Source organism: Chelmon rostratus, chromosome 17 (genome assembly GCF_017976325.1).
Source record: "Chelmon rostratus isolate fCheRos1 chromosome 17, fCheRos1.pri, whole genome shotgun sequence".
Lineage (NCBI taxonomy): Eukaryota > Metazoa > Chordata > Actinopteri > Chaetodontiformes > Chaetodontidae > Chelmon > Chelmon rostratus.
In genome coordinates, this window is record NC_055674.1 from 14449477 (window position 1) to 14465516 (window position 16040).

The 16040-nt window shown below is 40.6% G+C and overlaps 1 protein-coding gene across 1 annotated transcript; it reads left to right on the forward strand.

Annotated features, from left to right (window-relative positions):
• The first annotated feature begins 1486 nt into the window (after positions 1-1486).
• On the forward strand, positions 1487-15377 carry slc6a16a (solute carrier family 6 member 16a). Its single transcript, XM_041956483.1, has 12 exons — positions 1487-1673; positions 7887-8112; positions 8415-8572; positions 9606-9732; positions 9819-9994; positions 10922-11032; positions 11213-11454; positions 11965-12157; positions 13092-13293; positions 13493-13652; positions 13729-13891; positions 14311-15377. The coding sequence occupies exons 1-12, from the start codon at positions 1671-1673 to the stop codon at positions 14653-14655; spliced, it is 2106 nt and encodes a 701-aa protein (XP_041812417.1). The 5' UTR covers positions 1487-1670; the 3' UTR covers positions 14656-15377.
• Positions 15378-16040: the final 663 nt, after the last annotated feature.

Here is a 16040-nt window from a genome sequence, read left to right on the forward strand (position 1 = left end):
ATTTTACAAGCACTTAAATCCAAGATATCTCTCAGTCTTTCTCATTTCAGATCTTGTCTTGCCTTTGTGACATTTTCTACAGCAGAAACAATAAACTGGTGGGATGTCAGTATATTTGTACAGCCTTTCCCTGCTTTGGGTCAGTTATCTTTATTTTCAGGTCAGCAGCTCCGGTGCTCAGAGGATCTGGTGTTGATATAGAACAAAAGCTTATATGAACAGAAGATTTTCTCAGCAGCTGCCCTAACTTTGAATTGAAGCCAGACTACTCAAGTAAGTTCTTGGACAAAATTAGTGTAGTAGTCTGCTTTATCTCAGCCCAAGAGCTTTTCACTTGGTCTCCACAATTAGCATGGGATTTACTGTACTGCTGTGAGCCTTGCATTCATTCCAAGCTTTGACTTGTGGAAGGACACTTCAGTGGCAGTTCCAGTGGCGTACAAAGAAAGAAATAGAGGACACTGCCCACCGTTGCCCTTATCGTATACGGTGGAAAAGTGAACTTTTCTAATGGTAATCAAACATTTTCCTCATCACAAATTCCCTGTATCATCTGGCTGCATAAAGGGTTGGCCCTAAATGTTACAACAATACACAACAGAGGACTCATGGCATCAATTTATCCTGTTGTTTATCTCCCTCAGAAAATAATCTGGTCTGCAACATATATCACAGGAACCATAAGCTTTAACACGTAGAAATAGTGCATTCCTGAATTCATTCTTTTGTGCCAGCAAGTATTTAGGGTCATATTTAGGGCACATTTTCAGGGGAGTAAATATTTTCCTTGGATTCACCCAACAGGTGGTCATTTATTGCATAACTTGTTCAGCTCAGCTGTATGACCACAGAGGCTTGCTTTTTATGCAAGAGTATCCTACATCATTATTTTCTGTGCCAATATGCCTTGTTCTTGTTGCACAAATGTTTTGGCTAAAACAACAACCAACATGAGCACTGCGGAACGTGAAATATTACATATGGTGATGACTTCACACTTCCCAGACTCCACTATATTTGTTTGAGAAGAAGTTTGCAGATAAGGATTTTACAAAGGCCTACAAACTGCATGACTTTTTCTTTCTCACAGAAAGCAACGACCGTCAGCCTTATCGAGGCGCTGATTGGCTGAGTTGCTCGGGGTTATTTGGGAGTTAATTGGGCGATAATTAGGCGCAGACAGCTCGCGCACTTTTGCAGTGCAATCAATTGGCCGACCCTTGTGTGAACTGTGCTAATTGTACCCTAACTGCTCAAACTATGATTTTCTTTCTGGTTCAATGGAGTATAGAGCAGTAAGTCCAGTGCACACACACACACGGCAGTGTGTGACCTCATGCGCCGTCCAGCCCCGCTGACCGTTTTGGGGACGGGCCGTTCAGCCCCCTCTGTCCTCCCATTGGCTCCAGCTGCACTGACCTCTCCTTCACGTCTTCTTGAGTTGGCGACGCCAGAGTTTGTTCCAACGCGAGAAACGTGGCCGCAAGCTGTCAAAACTAGCTTGTCGAGACTTTTTCTCCCTTTGCAAACCAGATCGATTACCCCGAGTTTCATCCAAACCAAAAAGCAAAGGACGAGGTTAAAAGTTGTCTTGTCAGAAAGGGACGAGCGGAGGAACCAACACCAGGACCGGCGGAGAGCGCAGTCCTGTGCGGGACCGTGCTGTCAGCATGGTATGTCCACAACACACCGTTAATCTGCACTTTATTATCGCGACTTTATGCGCTGCAATCACTCTTATTGTTCCCCTCTCGCTTCCACTTCACTGTCCTTTCTTTCTTTCTTTCTTTTTCTTGTGGGAAGTTTTGGACTTGTAGGCTGCACCGCTAACAACTCCACTCCTTTGTCCGTTACTTAAGCAGTCATGAGAAGGCTTTAAGGCTGTGGTTTGCCTCTCTGTAATCTCTGCTATGCAGCTGATCTTCTGTGCATTTGTTCGCAGGAAAACCTCTTCTGCTCAGCATGCTCAGGGCCAGATATGTTTCTGTCAGTGTTTCTGTTCATGAAGGCTACTGTGCTATAAAAATATGGATCAACTCGATGCAATACTGCACAAATGTTGAATTTGATGGCAAGTCTTCTTCTATGTTCAGATACATTGATCTGATGAGGATGTAGACTCAAATTAGAGCTGAAAGGCAGCATTTTCAGTGTGTGTGTGTACATGTTTGCATGTTGCTGGTGTACACCTGTGCTTTCGATAAATGTATGCTTAGATTAAATTACAGCCCTAACCCGGGGCATGTAGAGAACATGACTAAGTAAACATAAATGAACATCTCAGTGGACTATATCTGATAATATACTGGAGCTTCCTGCTGCAGTTGTGCCACTGCGGTGGCTAATAGATCTGGTGAGCTACTTGTTTTAAGCACTGACACCACATTATAAAGGCTGACAAGACATGACAGCTTTGTTTTGGCTCTATCATTCCTGTTTTGTTACCAGATCTTCATCCTGGAGCAGCTGGCTTGAATGAAAGTTGTGTGAGTGTGACAGAGTGTGGTGATGAGTGTTTATTTTACTCTTGTGATAGATGGAAGCATTATAGAAATGTTCCTTTGTCCAGAATAGGCAAATTGCCAAAGAAACATTTTACAGGAAAAAAAAACTCTTTTTCAAACATTAGGGCAACATGTAAAGCAGCATGAGTGAAAGGAGGCTTTATTCTGTCTGTTTGTGGAGCGTTGGGGTATCTGCAAACTGAGACACACACAGGTGTGTATCACGCTGTTTACGCGTTTACCCACATAATGTGTGAACACATAAAACAACATGCTTTGCATCCTGTGTGACAATCATTTATCGCCACTTACATGCGTATGGAACTTCTTCTTCTGTTTCCCTCATATTCTGTCCACCATTGCTTCTGAATGAGTTATAGACATTTTACGAAAATGATTCAGATGCAAAGTAAAGGTACAAGCCTAAAGAAGGGAAGTAACATAGCACATCCCACAGTCCCCAGTTAAACATGTTCATTAATGTGTACAACTCTTCTTACGCAAGTCAGAGGTATGAGGAACCTGTTGGAAATCAACTTACTGGTCACTTTTGAGGATGTTGCTGTAAAACTGCATTACATTACTCTTTCATACTCATTCTACTTGTAGATATTTGGTTTAATGCAGTCCAATACACAATATACCAAAGAAATGAAAGGAAATGCAAGAAATACAAGAAAAATGCATTGCATTAAATTGTACAGATGTTTCTTTCTGTCTATTAAGAAAAACCTTAATATGTCCTTCTGACCGTAATTATTTAGAGGTTATCTAATAAAATCAACGTGCACTTAAAATACAGCAATTTTCCAGTTACTGTATTAATTGTTAAATACTGGGATTTCATATGACATTGATACTAAGAAGAGTCTGTATTTATATGTACATTTAAGTCCAATTAGCAATTAAAGTTAGATGGTAATTAAAAATGATTTATTCTTTTTGCATTTTTTTTAACTAACATGTACCTATTCTATTATTATGGAGTGCAGTATGACAGTTATTGAGAAACAACCCGGTGTTTGGTAGCAATGTATCTGTTTTTGATGGCAGATGAGATTTAGTGAAAATACAGATGTGATGTGAAAGACTGAACAAGCGTCTCTAGTCGTAGGGTTGAACAATTCATCGAAATATTATCCTAATCACAGTGTGGTCAAGTGCAATATCCAAATGGCAGGAGCTGCAATTTTTTGATAAAGTTTAAATGTGTCTCAACATGCCATTATAAATGAAGCATTGTGGTGCTACACAGATGCCCCGGGCTACAGATCAGACCTATTTCTTTTCAGTGAAAATGAATTGCTATTTATGCAATATTGCTATCACAATATCTGTCAAAATGTTTGCAATCTGATTTTTCAGATTGTTTAGACCTAATTTCCTGTCTACGTAAACTATCCTTTAATGATAATGATGATATTTTTTATTTGTATAGCACTTTTCTCTTGAGTAAGACAAGAATACAGTGAGTTACAGTAGTTTAATGGAGATGTAATGAAAGCGTGCATGACAGTTTCCAGATTCTTAGTGTATTAAAAAAGAGATGTAATTTTCAAGATTTCTGAATATGATTTTGATGCAACAGGATGAAGATGCCAAGAAGGAGCAAGAAAGCTTTGACAGAGTCAGTTTTTAATACCTGTAAAGGAAGATTATATTTTGACCATTCGTGTTGTGTTGCTGGAGTCACCCAAAAAAAAGAAAGTTGTCTGCGTTAAGATGGAAACTGATGTTGCCCATATGAAAGCTCTGACATAGAGGTAGCTTACAAATGGAGGATTATAAAGGACCCAGGACGGAGCTTTGAGGCCCTCCATAGGAGCAATGGGAGGTGGAGGATTAAAAGTCACTCATGGCCACACAGAATGTCCTGTTATAAAAATAAAACTGTCTTAAACTATATCCGATAAGCCAGTTCTCTGTGACAGTTTTAAGATGCTGCCTTCAGCAATGCATTTTAGATTGCCTTTGTGTAAAGAAAATACAAGGAAGTTTGGTTCTATTCCAGAAGCCATAGACAACCACAGTACAAGAGATGGAAAGTTTACCTTGTGTACAGACATATAAATAAACCTGCACTTTTGACTCTTTTTTTTTTTTTTTTGACATAAAATGTGCATTTGTGGTGTTGAGTATTGTTGGCCAGCTATGGACTAACCTCATCAGCATCTAACATTTGTAATTTTAGCAAATAAGGTTTGTGAAGTGAATTGAATATTAGCATTCTTTGCTCTCCTTACCTTGTTTCAGTGGATACTGGTTATGCTGTAAATTGTAAGTTAGTAAAGCAAAGAATAAGCAAATAAGGTAAAAAATATAATAGAGAATGAAACACAGCACAATGAGATGCCAGACAACAACAACAACAACAACAACACAGCCCAGAATAGAGAGATCTATAAAAAGGCAAAAGTCAAATACCTTGACATTGATTGATAAAAAACAACTTTACAGCAAACATTCTGCACTGCGGGAGATGTGATCCAGCTTAACTATATTTGCACAAAGTGCAACTATATTAATCTTGTAAAAGCATTTTAGTTGTCTATTAATATATATATATATAAAAACATAGAGATTAGTTAAGCAGGTTGGACCACTGTTGCAAGCTTTTGCACATTTACAATTACTGTTCACTGAGTACAGAGCTGTGGTTGCCTGTTTCCCAACTGTACCCAGAGATAGACCTGGACTGACCAATAGGCAACAGAATTTACAACCGCTCTCTGGTCCCAGCTCTGTGTGCTTTGTGTGTGTGGGTGGGTGTGTGTGTGCTGGGGGAAGGGGGCTATGGTGCAAGAAGATAATTTAAGGTTGGCCAAGTATAGAAAAAGACGAAGAAAGTGGAAAATGCAGCAGTCCCAAAGGCTCAGAACCGAAGAAAAAACATGCTGTATTTATCCACACAAACTCTGTATCTGCATCTGATCTCTCATTTTCATCTGTTTTGAAGGGCATTTTGCTTTTGAAGGGCATTTTGTTTACGTTACCGAGGTTCTGATTCAAGATCTGATAGCTTTCTGATAGCAGATTTTATCAGTTGTAGTAATAGTTCACTAGTGATATAGCTAAATCAGGATCCAGTCACCTTGGTCAATCACTATTCAAGGTTAGCTGGATCTGGAGTTAAGTGAGGCTGCAGCCAGTTACTGACTTATCAGTTAATCTTATTGGATGGTGTTTGACACTTATGAAACACCACTACTACAGCAGTCTGCTTTGGACCATGAAAAATTGGTCTTCAAAATGTTGAAATACATTCTAACAGCCTTTCTCATGCCTTGTTACGGACTATATCCAAGACATTGGTCCACCCATACACCTCAGCACCACCCACAGTACGAACCAATGTGAACCTCACACCTCCCAGTGGGTTCTCCCACCCACTCCCACCCACATGTCACCCAAGACTATTCCTCCTTCGCCCAAAGTTCTGCCTAGTGGCTTCTGCTCTTCTCCACTTCCCCTCCTCTCTATTTGTGTGCACGTCCATATTTTTGTCACTCTCTCACACTCCTCTGTGCATGTGTGTATACATATTTCTGAAATCATCTGACTCAGCTGGCCATGTGTCCTGACCAGCCACATACTTTTCTGGGTCATACACCTCTTGTAATTTTCCCTTCTCACCAGCTGATACCAGCAGTGGACATACAAATCATCCAGCTAGGTCATATCCTAAAGCCAGTTTGGCTTATGTAAACCATTTTGGATCTTGCCCACTCAGTTGACTGAGTTGATGAGAGCATGTAGTTCATGTGCAGGTCATGTGCAGTCTGATTGTCTGACGCTCTTTTGCAGTCGGAGTGTCATTATTCTTTCTGAGCAAAGAAACCTAACGATGTTTTCTCTGCATTTGATGTTTTGATAATTTTCATGCAACAAACCGCAGTACTAACACATATAATAATTAATTCCTTGGTAATGATGCCGAATGATGCTCTCCTTGACCCTGTAAACCTACTATAATCTGCTTACTACCAAACACACCTTGGTAACCGTGGTTGCTGGTGGTAACAGCAAGCTGGAAAATAAAATAAAATTGTTTTTTAGACATTATTGAGTTGAGTTTCACCTCGAGTTTAGGCAGTTGAATGGTTTTAATGTGAATGTAAGAAAAGTTAAGTTTGCATCAGCAGTAACTTAACACAGCTCTGATAGGACTTTGGAAGAGTGAGGCTAAAAATAGAATTAACTTGAATTACCTCCTCGCTGTTGTCAGCTTCCTCCGACCAGTCAAGTTGCAGTTTACATCCATGTCTGTCCAAACTCATATCTGTAGTGAAGACTCTGGAGGAATTTAATAAAAGGTATTAAGTGTATTTTTCCATAAAATGTAAGTTGTCATTATATTGACATGAATGATTCCAGTGAATAATTTCCAGTGAGAAACATGGTGTCTTCACTTAGAGACTGTTTCTACAGAGGAGCACAGAGGACTGAGGGAGACTTTCATCATATGACGCGACGGCAATCACTTGAAGCTCAGTATCAGAAGAACCAGTGAGCTTGTAGTGGACTACTGCTGTATGTCTATTAGTGTGTAAGTCCGTCTAGAGACACAGAAAACAGGGTCAAATTCTTTGGAAGTGTCCATGTGCTTGGCCCCCAAAGCTGATGCTGATTGAACACAAAGTCGTAGCCATGGCAGTAGACATGTTGCTGCAAAGGAGCTGCAAATTGTAAAATGTGGATGCTTCACACACATCTTCAACCCGGCAGCACAGAAGATCTCTACAATCAGCAAACTTTCAAGGTGGACGCCCAAGATTAGTGTCACTAATTCAGTATCTGACCAAATGTGAAGTATGGTCACAATCTCCCCTTCTGTTCCTGAGTTATGGTGATGAATAATGGACAATAAAGTGCAGAATGTTATGACGCCACAGGGAAGTTGACCTTTAGGATACTAAAAGGGTCCTCCAACTGTTTTTAGAACTATGAAGAAGTCCCTCTGGTGCGAAAACGCTTAGAGATCACATTTTTTCCCACGTGGGGCACATCTCCCATGTTTATTATGAAATTGGAGAACCGCGTGGGTTGTCGCACATGTGTCTTACAGTTGTGTTTTCACATGGCGGGTGTGGAGGCCCGAGTTTAGCATACACACACTCATTCGCTCCTCTGGACTCTCAGTGGTCTTGAGTCAGTCCCCCTGAACACTGTGAACTCTGCATATTGTTATAAACTGCTGGGGTCCCTGAGAATTAATAAGTTGGACTCTGGGTATCTGCTCTGTTCTGTTCAGTTATCTGTCTCCCATGTGCTAAAAAAGTTTATTGGCATAACATGTTTAGTTTCATCATGTAAATAAGAAACTTTTTTTAATCAACTGATTATCAATTAAGCTTATCAGTCTTCTTCTTTGTTTATGGCGAGACGGAGAAACCACCGCTGGACAGCAACGAAGACAGAGCCTGGCTCAGCGAGGGCCAGTCTGAAAGTCAGCTTACAACCGTGCACGACCCAGATGGAGCTGAGACAGCCGATGAAGACCGGCCAGCATGGGACTCTAAGGTCCAGTATGTGTTGGCCCAGGTGGGGTTCAGTGTGGGCCTGGGGAACGTGTGGAGGTTCCCATATCTTTGCCACCAAAACGGAGGAGGTGAGTGTCTCTAAAGAGAGAATTATGCATTTCAGCTCAGTGGTTTTGACTGATCATCCCGGTGGCTCTCTTCAGACCAGCAGCTGACAACTTCTACCTTTTTATACTGTATGGGAATTATGATGCTGGAAAACAGCAATAAAGAAATATTGCTCAAAATAAGAAATGAAGCGAACTACAGAGAAAACATAGAGATGTGAAAAAACTTTGAAGGGATGTACAAACTGAAGTAACTTAGCTGTGTGTGTGTGTGTGTATGCTTTATGCCTTCATATTTTAAAATTTTCCTTCCTTTCTTCCAGGGGCCTTCATGCTGCTGTATGTTTTTCTATTAATGACTGTGGGAGTTCCACTGTTTTTCATGGAGCTTGCTGCTGGCCAGAGCATTCGACAGGGCAGCATCGGCGTTTGGAAGCACATCTCCCCGAAGCTGGCCGGGATCGGCTACTCCAGCTGCATGGTGAGGATTCAGATATTTTGTATTTATTCGTGATGTTGTTTTCTGGGTTTCTTCATGTGTTTCGACTTTGTGTTATTTGTTAGTTGAGGCAAATGCCAGCCAAAATAAGGAAGGAATCCATTCTCCATCCTATATTCTGCAAGGTATCTTAACAATGAACTCATAGCTCTGGTTTGAAAGCTGGGTTTTCATGTTAGGGTTTCAAAGACGGTAATTTTCATATGAGCCCCAGACTGAAAAGATTCAGAAGCCACTTGTCTCATTAAAAAGCCATAGCACATACTAGCTCTTTATCACCTTTCTGTAAACACCTTCCTTTTTTTTCACTACCCATACAGTGTGTATACTTAAGAAAGGACGATGGCATCCTGCCATGCTGTAATGTGAGAGGCGGTGCGCTGTAGTGCTGGCAGTTTGTTACGTAACACTTTTCTCTACAGACGGGACAAGGCAAACACAGAATGGACAAGAACATTCTGTGCGCATGCAGCACACAGACGTATACTTGCATGCTTAGACGCCCATGTTTTCTTTTTAGAAACTTGTTTTTCCTTCCAAAAAGCCTCATTGCTCTGTTAGACAATCCATTATATCTACATGTAAGAGTCAACCTTAGGTCATTTGAGGTTTGCTGTTCACCACTTGGTTAATCGATCTTTGACCTTGAAAAGAGTTTTGACAGAAAGATGTACAGCTTCCCACCTGGCCTACACAATATTAATGAATTCAGAAAACGTGCACATTTTCCTCTTCCACTTGACCAATGTAGTTGTAAGAGTCAAAATAAGTATGGACTAACTGACAGAGCCTTATCTGTTTGGGGTTATTGCTGGCCCAATCACGAGATGCAGCATTAATTGATTAAATGTTATTTTGTTAACGCCGATCGTTCCGGACCTTCGACCTTGAATAAAAATCAGATGCAGATCTATGAGTGGTATGTTTGAGAACCCCCTTCTGTATTCTTAAGAACTTGCTATGTAAATATTGATAATACAAGTCAATCATTCATGAACCCTTTCTTCTCCTCTAGGTTTGTTTTTACGTGGCTCTTTACTACAATGTCATCATCGCATGGAGCCTGTTCTACATGGGTAATTCTTTTCAGTATCCTCTGCCGTGGGAGCAGTGTCCGATTGATGTAACCACCAATGACACAGGTACTGAAACAACTGAGATGTTAATCAAAGTGAGATGTCACAATCATGCCGGTCCAAGGTGTTTAGTGTCTGTCCTCAATCGCCAGTGAAGGAATGTGCAAGTTCTTCTCCAACGTCGTATTTCTGGTTTCGGAAAGCCCTGAACATCACCAATTCCATCAAAGAATCCGGAGAGTTTAACCTCATCATGACAGGTTGTTTGTTGGCTGCTTGGGCAATCGTCTCCTTGGCTATGATAAAGGGCATCAAGTCGTCTGCAAAGGTAAGTTAACGTCTCTTCTCTTTTTCACCCCAGCCCCAGGGATCCCTATATGAACAGTCAGCTAACATACACACATTTATGATATTGTTGAAGTAGTAAGGCGACATTTTGGAAAATACACTCATTCGTTTTCTGGCGGAGAGTTTGATGAGAAGATCCAGACCACTTTCATCTGTCTGGTAAATATAAGTGACAGCTAGAAGTCAGTTATCTTAGCTCAGCATGAAGACTGGAAACAAGGGGAAACTGATACTGGTTCTGTGCAACAGCAACAAATCCGTCTACCAGCACTTTTAAAGATCAGTCAAAAAAAAAAAAAAAACTTGGAACATAGCTCCTGTAAAATGGTGAGTTGTCATTTTTATCTCCAGCAAGGAGGTCATGTTTTCAATTTGGTTTGCTTGTCTGTCGTCAGCACAGATTACAGGAAAACCACTGGCCCGATTTCATGAAATTTGTTCGAAGGGTGTAACGTGAGCGAAGGAAGAAATTATAAAAACAAATATACATTTTGGAGCAGATCCAAATCACAGGGCGGATACGTGAATTGTTTTTTTTGTTAACAATGCAAGATAGGGCATTTGACCCTGGCAGAATAAATGCAATAAATCTTAAAATCAAGTAGATGGCAGCAAAGTTCAGTGTGACAAAATACAGCCAATTTTGGAAGTACGGTGAGTCCACATCATAATCCACATTGACAGGTACCAGTAATCCTCTGTGAAAGCTGAGAGATACGTACTTGCTCAAACTTCATACAGAAAGCACTCAGTGACAGTGATTCATGGGAGACCTGGTACAATTGTAACATCCCTTTTTCTTAAACTAAGGTGTGACTATGGAAATTTAAATACATGCATATCATGTCAATAATGATACTCTTACTCACATCATCAAATCATCCTCCATTTCTTTTCCAAATCTTAGGTGATGTACTTTTCCTCGGTCTTTCCCTATGTGGTCCTCTTTATTTTCCTCATCAGAGGGTTGACGTTGGACGGCGCAATAGACGGGATCACCTATATGTTTTATCCTAAAGTAAGCACAGCCTTCATCACGTGTTTGATCATAATCACATTGCCTTTTTTTTCTAGATTTCTTCACTTGATTTTCATTTTTAACTAATGAATGCCAAATAGTAAATGTATGTAATGAATGAAGTTTTTTAGCTCTTACAATAATTCAGCTAATGAGGCTTTATTTTGTGGTGTTTCTCAGCTGGAAATCTGGGGTAATGTGCAGGTGTGGCGGCAGGCTGCTACACAAGTGTTTTTTGCCCTCGGACTGGGCTATGGCTCTGTTATTGCCTATTCCTCCTACAATCCAGTCCACAACAACTGCCACAGGGACGCTCTGATGGTCTCTAGCATCAACTTCATGACATCTGTGCTGGCCTCGCTCGTGGTTTTCGTCGTGCTGGGTTTCCGTGCCAAGAACATCGCACTACGCTGTGTCGCTGAGTACGGATGTGTGCGTGTGTGTGAATTTTGTCATCGGTACTGATAATTTGGTTAAATTGTTAACCAAATAATTTCTAATGCTGGCGAAATAACTGCTTTCACATACGCTCATAACTTTGCATGAGTATGTATTACATACAGTATTATATAATTGTATATGAACTTACTAAAAATATAGTATTCTCAAAGAACATACCCTTTAAGTGAAGTAAAATCATTTGTTTTCCCAGGGGAAGAAAATAATGCCTTCTTGCTTTCAATATGTGTCCATTTCAGTCACTTTTTTGTTGTTAAATGTAAGAGTATTACTCAGTATTGAAGACACTTTCATGCACTGACCATCAAAGATTCATGAAATACAACAGTATGAGAAGATCCAAGGGTGGAATGGTGTGTAATAATCTGTGATATAATTAACCTTAACAATTAACCATAGTATTGGTGTGAATGGCTTTTCACTGCAAACATTGCCTTTCTTATATTTTATGGTTTTATTCTAACTTCTTCCAGAAATGTTGGTCTTCTAAACGTCATGGCATCCCATGAATCTAACCAGCACTTGGTTGCACTTGGTTGGCCTTGGATCAACACGACAGATCCAAGCTCTGTGTCTATAGCTGAATACAGACAGTGGTACAGTCACCACGGCTCCACGATGGGTCCTAACATCACTGACTGCAGTCTGGAGGACGAGATGAAAAAGGTATTCTTGAAATATAATTTTAACTTTCTTTGTATGCAGGTTATCAAGACAAAAGTCATAACATGCTTCAGACAGAGATAAAACCAGAAAGTACCTCCAGGAGAACTATTTAACAAATGAAGTTAAATCGAGTAGCAAGAAGGAAGTTTTGGTACAACTGCCTATTCAAGAGCACGTTTTTGAGAGAATAAAGGATCACCACAGGTTGCTTCATGAGGTGTAGGACGCTGGCTTGCTTAGGAGAAAAATCAGGGAGGTGAACTTTTCAATAACAATAGTACGGAGATGGAGTGCTGATGTTCCCTGGACCCCTAAGGAATCTGTGATGTACTGTAAAATATCCAGCTGGCAAGAGGAAGAAAACATATGGGACACTGTATCCACTAGTAGGTGTCGAGGAGAGATGGAAGCAAGCTGTGACAGAAGAGTGAAAGGAGAAACTAAAGAAACAGAGGAAGTGGTTACTAAACGTCATGTTATCAAACTGTGTTTATTTGATCAAAAAATTTAATACTGCAAAAATACAGGTGCAGAAGGAGGAGTAGATATTTGTACTGAATATGTTTTTACTGTATATTTTTCATAAATGGACCACAACGGGTGCATACTGTACAGTATTAGGCCACCTTCTGCCATATTTGTAGCTTTTGATCTGCCATGAATGTGCAAAGCAGTTTCGGATGTTGCTTTAAGTCTGAATCAGTTCAGCATGAAATGAAGTAGCACGCTGGTTGTGAGGCCGTGGTGGCGCAGGGAAAAAAAACATTCCTCACCCCCTGCTGCAGAAACTACTACAGCAGTGCTTCAGCGATGCTATCGGCTGAAACTGCATGGAGCCACCAGCCTTGTTTGCAATCCTCAGTCAACATTTGTAAAACTCGTGCTCAGACTTATTCCCTCTACCTTTTACTGTCTTCCCTTTGTATGAACGCAGGGTGTTGAAGGGACGGGCCTGGCGTTCATAGCATTCACTGAGGTGATGGCCCTTTTCCCTGCCAGCCCCTTCTGGTCCACGCTGTTTTTCCTAATGCTGCTCAACCTGGGCCTGAGCACCATGTTCGGGACCATGCAGGGAATCCTCACACCTCTCATGGACAATTTTAGCCTCCTTGGGCGCCACCGGACCCTTCTCACTGGTAACAACAATGTTGCAACAATGCTCTGTATTACACTCACTTCAGGTTTTTGTTTGAATGCCTATGTATCAGCCAGGAACTATTAAAAGAACTTTCCTGACAAGGTTTTGACAATACATTAGTGTATTATATCACAAATACATGATTTCTCAGGTAATACTATTTACTAAGACTATCTGGCTTTTTCTTTGTTTTTCAGTGTCCAGCTGTGCTTTGGGGTTTTTACTGGGACTGTTGTTCACCCAGCGCTCAGGCAACTATTTTGTGACCATGTTTGATGACTACTCTGCAACACTACCGCTAGTCATCGTGGTCGTCTTCGAAACCATCAGTGTGGCCTGGGTTTATGGAACCGATCGGTAAGAAACCAACACTTCTGACAGCTTTTATTATTCAGCAATTTTGTCTCATTTAGATTGTTTTCCATCACTGCAGCTTCCTGGATGACATCGAAGTCATGCTCAAATGGCGCCCTCCAGTGGTGTACAAATATCTGTGGAAATATGTTTGTTTGCTGGCGATGGTTGCTCTTCTGGCTGCCAGTTTTTTGCGCATGGTCTTCAAAAGGCCCACGTACACTGCCTGGAATCAGAGCACAGTAAGATGCTGGACCACTGCTTGTATTATTATTTAATTATACTTTACAATACATATGACATATTCACTGAGATACCTGTTTGCGTATTTGTTCTCCTGACTGTTGGATTTTTTTTTTCTAACTGTTGAATTGTATGTTGGATGATCAACTCAGTATTTATTCATGTTACTTTTAGTGTGTTGTGATGATGTGATTATTTTGTTGTAGGTCTTAGTCTTAATTTACTACTATGCTAAACCTTTTTCATATTCTCATCTATGGACATGTTATTGTTAGCTGCCATAAAGACCCTGTTTCCTACAGGAATCATTTAATCTTAACTTTGTAATTTTGTTATGGTAAACATGGTTTAATGTTGAGCAGTATTATGCCTGCTCATGTTTCTCTTCCTGACATGCTCTGTCTCTTACTCTCTGCAGGCGTCTGAGATGACTCTCGAGTACCCCAACTGGGCCCTCGCCATGATTGTCATGCTTATAGTCGTTGCCAGCCTGCCTGTGCCTATTGGCTACATCCATTCCATGCTGAAAAACCACAGGGTCCGTAGCGCTCGCTCCGAGGAGGTAGGCTGCCAGGAGATCCACCGCGAGTTGTACACCAAGTGCAGCTCCACTGAGCCGCTGGATTCCAACTCCCACCACCGCGTCCCCTCCGAGGAAGCCGAGGCTCATCCCAGGACAGCCTTCCTGCCGATGGGCAGCGAACACTACCGGCTCCTGCCCCAGCAAGAGGAGGAAGACGAGGAACAAGATACGGGGGTGTGAGCACGGCTGTGGGAGGGTAGTTGTTTGTGAAAGGATGAAATGTTTAAATGCTGAACTTCAGAGAGCGTAGGAGCAAGAGCCTGCGAGAGAGACTGCAAAGTGAAGGGACGGCAGTCATAAAGAGAATTGTTCTTTACTGGAGGAAGAGTCTTTGGGTTGCACCTATTTTTCATATTCTACAATGTTGACAAGCTGTTTTAAATATTTATAGTTCTGAAGGTGCCTTTCCATTCAAATCAAAAGCTTTGTTGATTCTGTACTTATGAAACTACAGCTCCTCATTGTACCTCCTTCAATTCATTTTCTGAAGCATTAATGCTGTTCAGAAAATAAAAACACACACAAGTACATGACAAAGGAATAAGCTGCTATATTTGATGAAAGGATTTAGAGTAGTAGAATAATTGACCAGCTATCAAACTAGGTTTGTCTGAGGCCTTTTTTCATGTGGGAGTCATGACTGAGTTAGCCTGTGGCTGGTAAACTGAAGATGGCAGCAACGGACAAAATATGCTTTATGATAGGTATTTTTAACTTTTAGCTGTGTGTGTGTCTGAACATTTGTGTTCATTTCTGTTGTAAATTAGTTTGGATGTGGAAGGACAGATGTTAATATGTTTATTTTGCATTATATTTGTAGCATATTACCTCATGAGACCACAGTAATGTATGTACATGTATTCAGTGTAGCAATATTTTACTGTACTAGATGAAGACTTAAATAAACCTCTAGATGGCAGCAACCTGACTGGATGTGCTGGTTGTTATGCATGGACTTTTTTTTATGTTCATTCACATTAAGAAAGCATTAAAGAAATATTTGTGCAGGTTTTCTAATTTTCCAGTAAAGCTGAAGGCCCTTACAGAAGTTTCAAATTTGTGACTATGACATTGTTCAAAGGTTCAGTAGACTGAATAATAGAAAATACTTTCATGGCAGATGGACAGAGTAGCAATTGCAATTTGTAGAAATGTCTAACTTTACCGACAATTTTTTCTTCAGATCACATACAAGTGCATTTGTCTGGGGCTTTGGTGGGATCGCACTTCATGGATCAACATATTTTGGCCGCTGATACCTGTGCAGGTCTAATTCTTTCAACACTCATGTTGTTGTGCAGATAATTGTCATGTATTTCCTGTATACTCACACAAAATCTCAGCTTTAAATCAAGTAAAGCTTTTGGATTTTCAGTTCTTTAAAGCGTTTCATTAAAATGTTCAAAATCAGAGTCAAGTTGTTATCTGTAGGCCTGTTAGGTGCATGACAAGTCCCTTCATTACAGGTCTGTCTGGCTGAACTCTTCATGAAGAAATCTCACTTACAGTAACCATGAGAGATGAAAACACCCTGCATATTAAGAAAAAAAGAAAAATTGAATAAA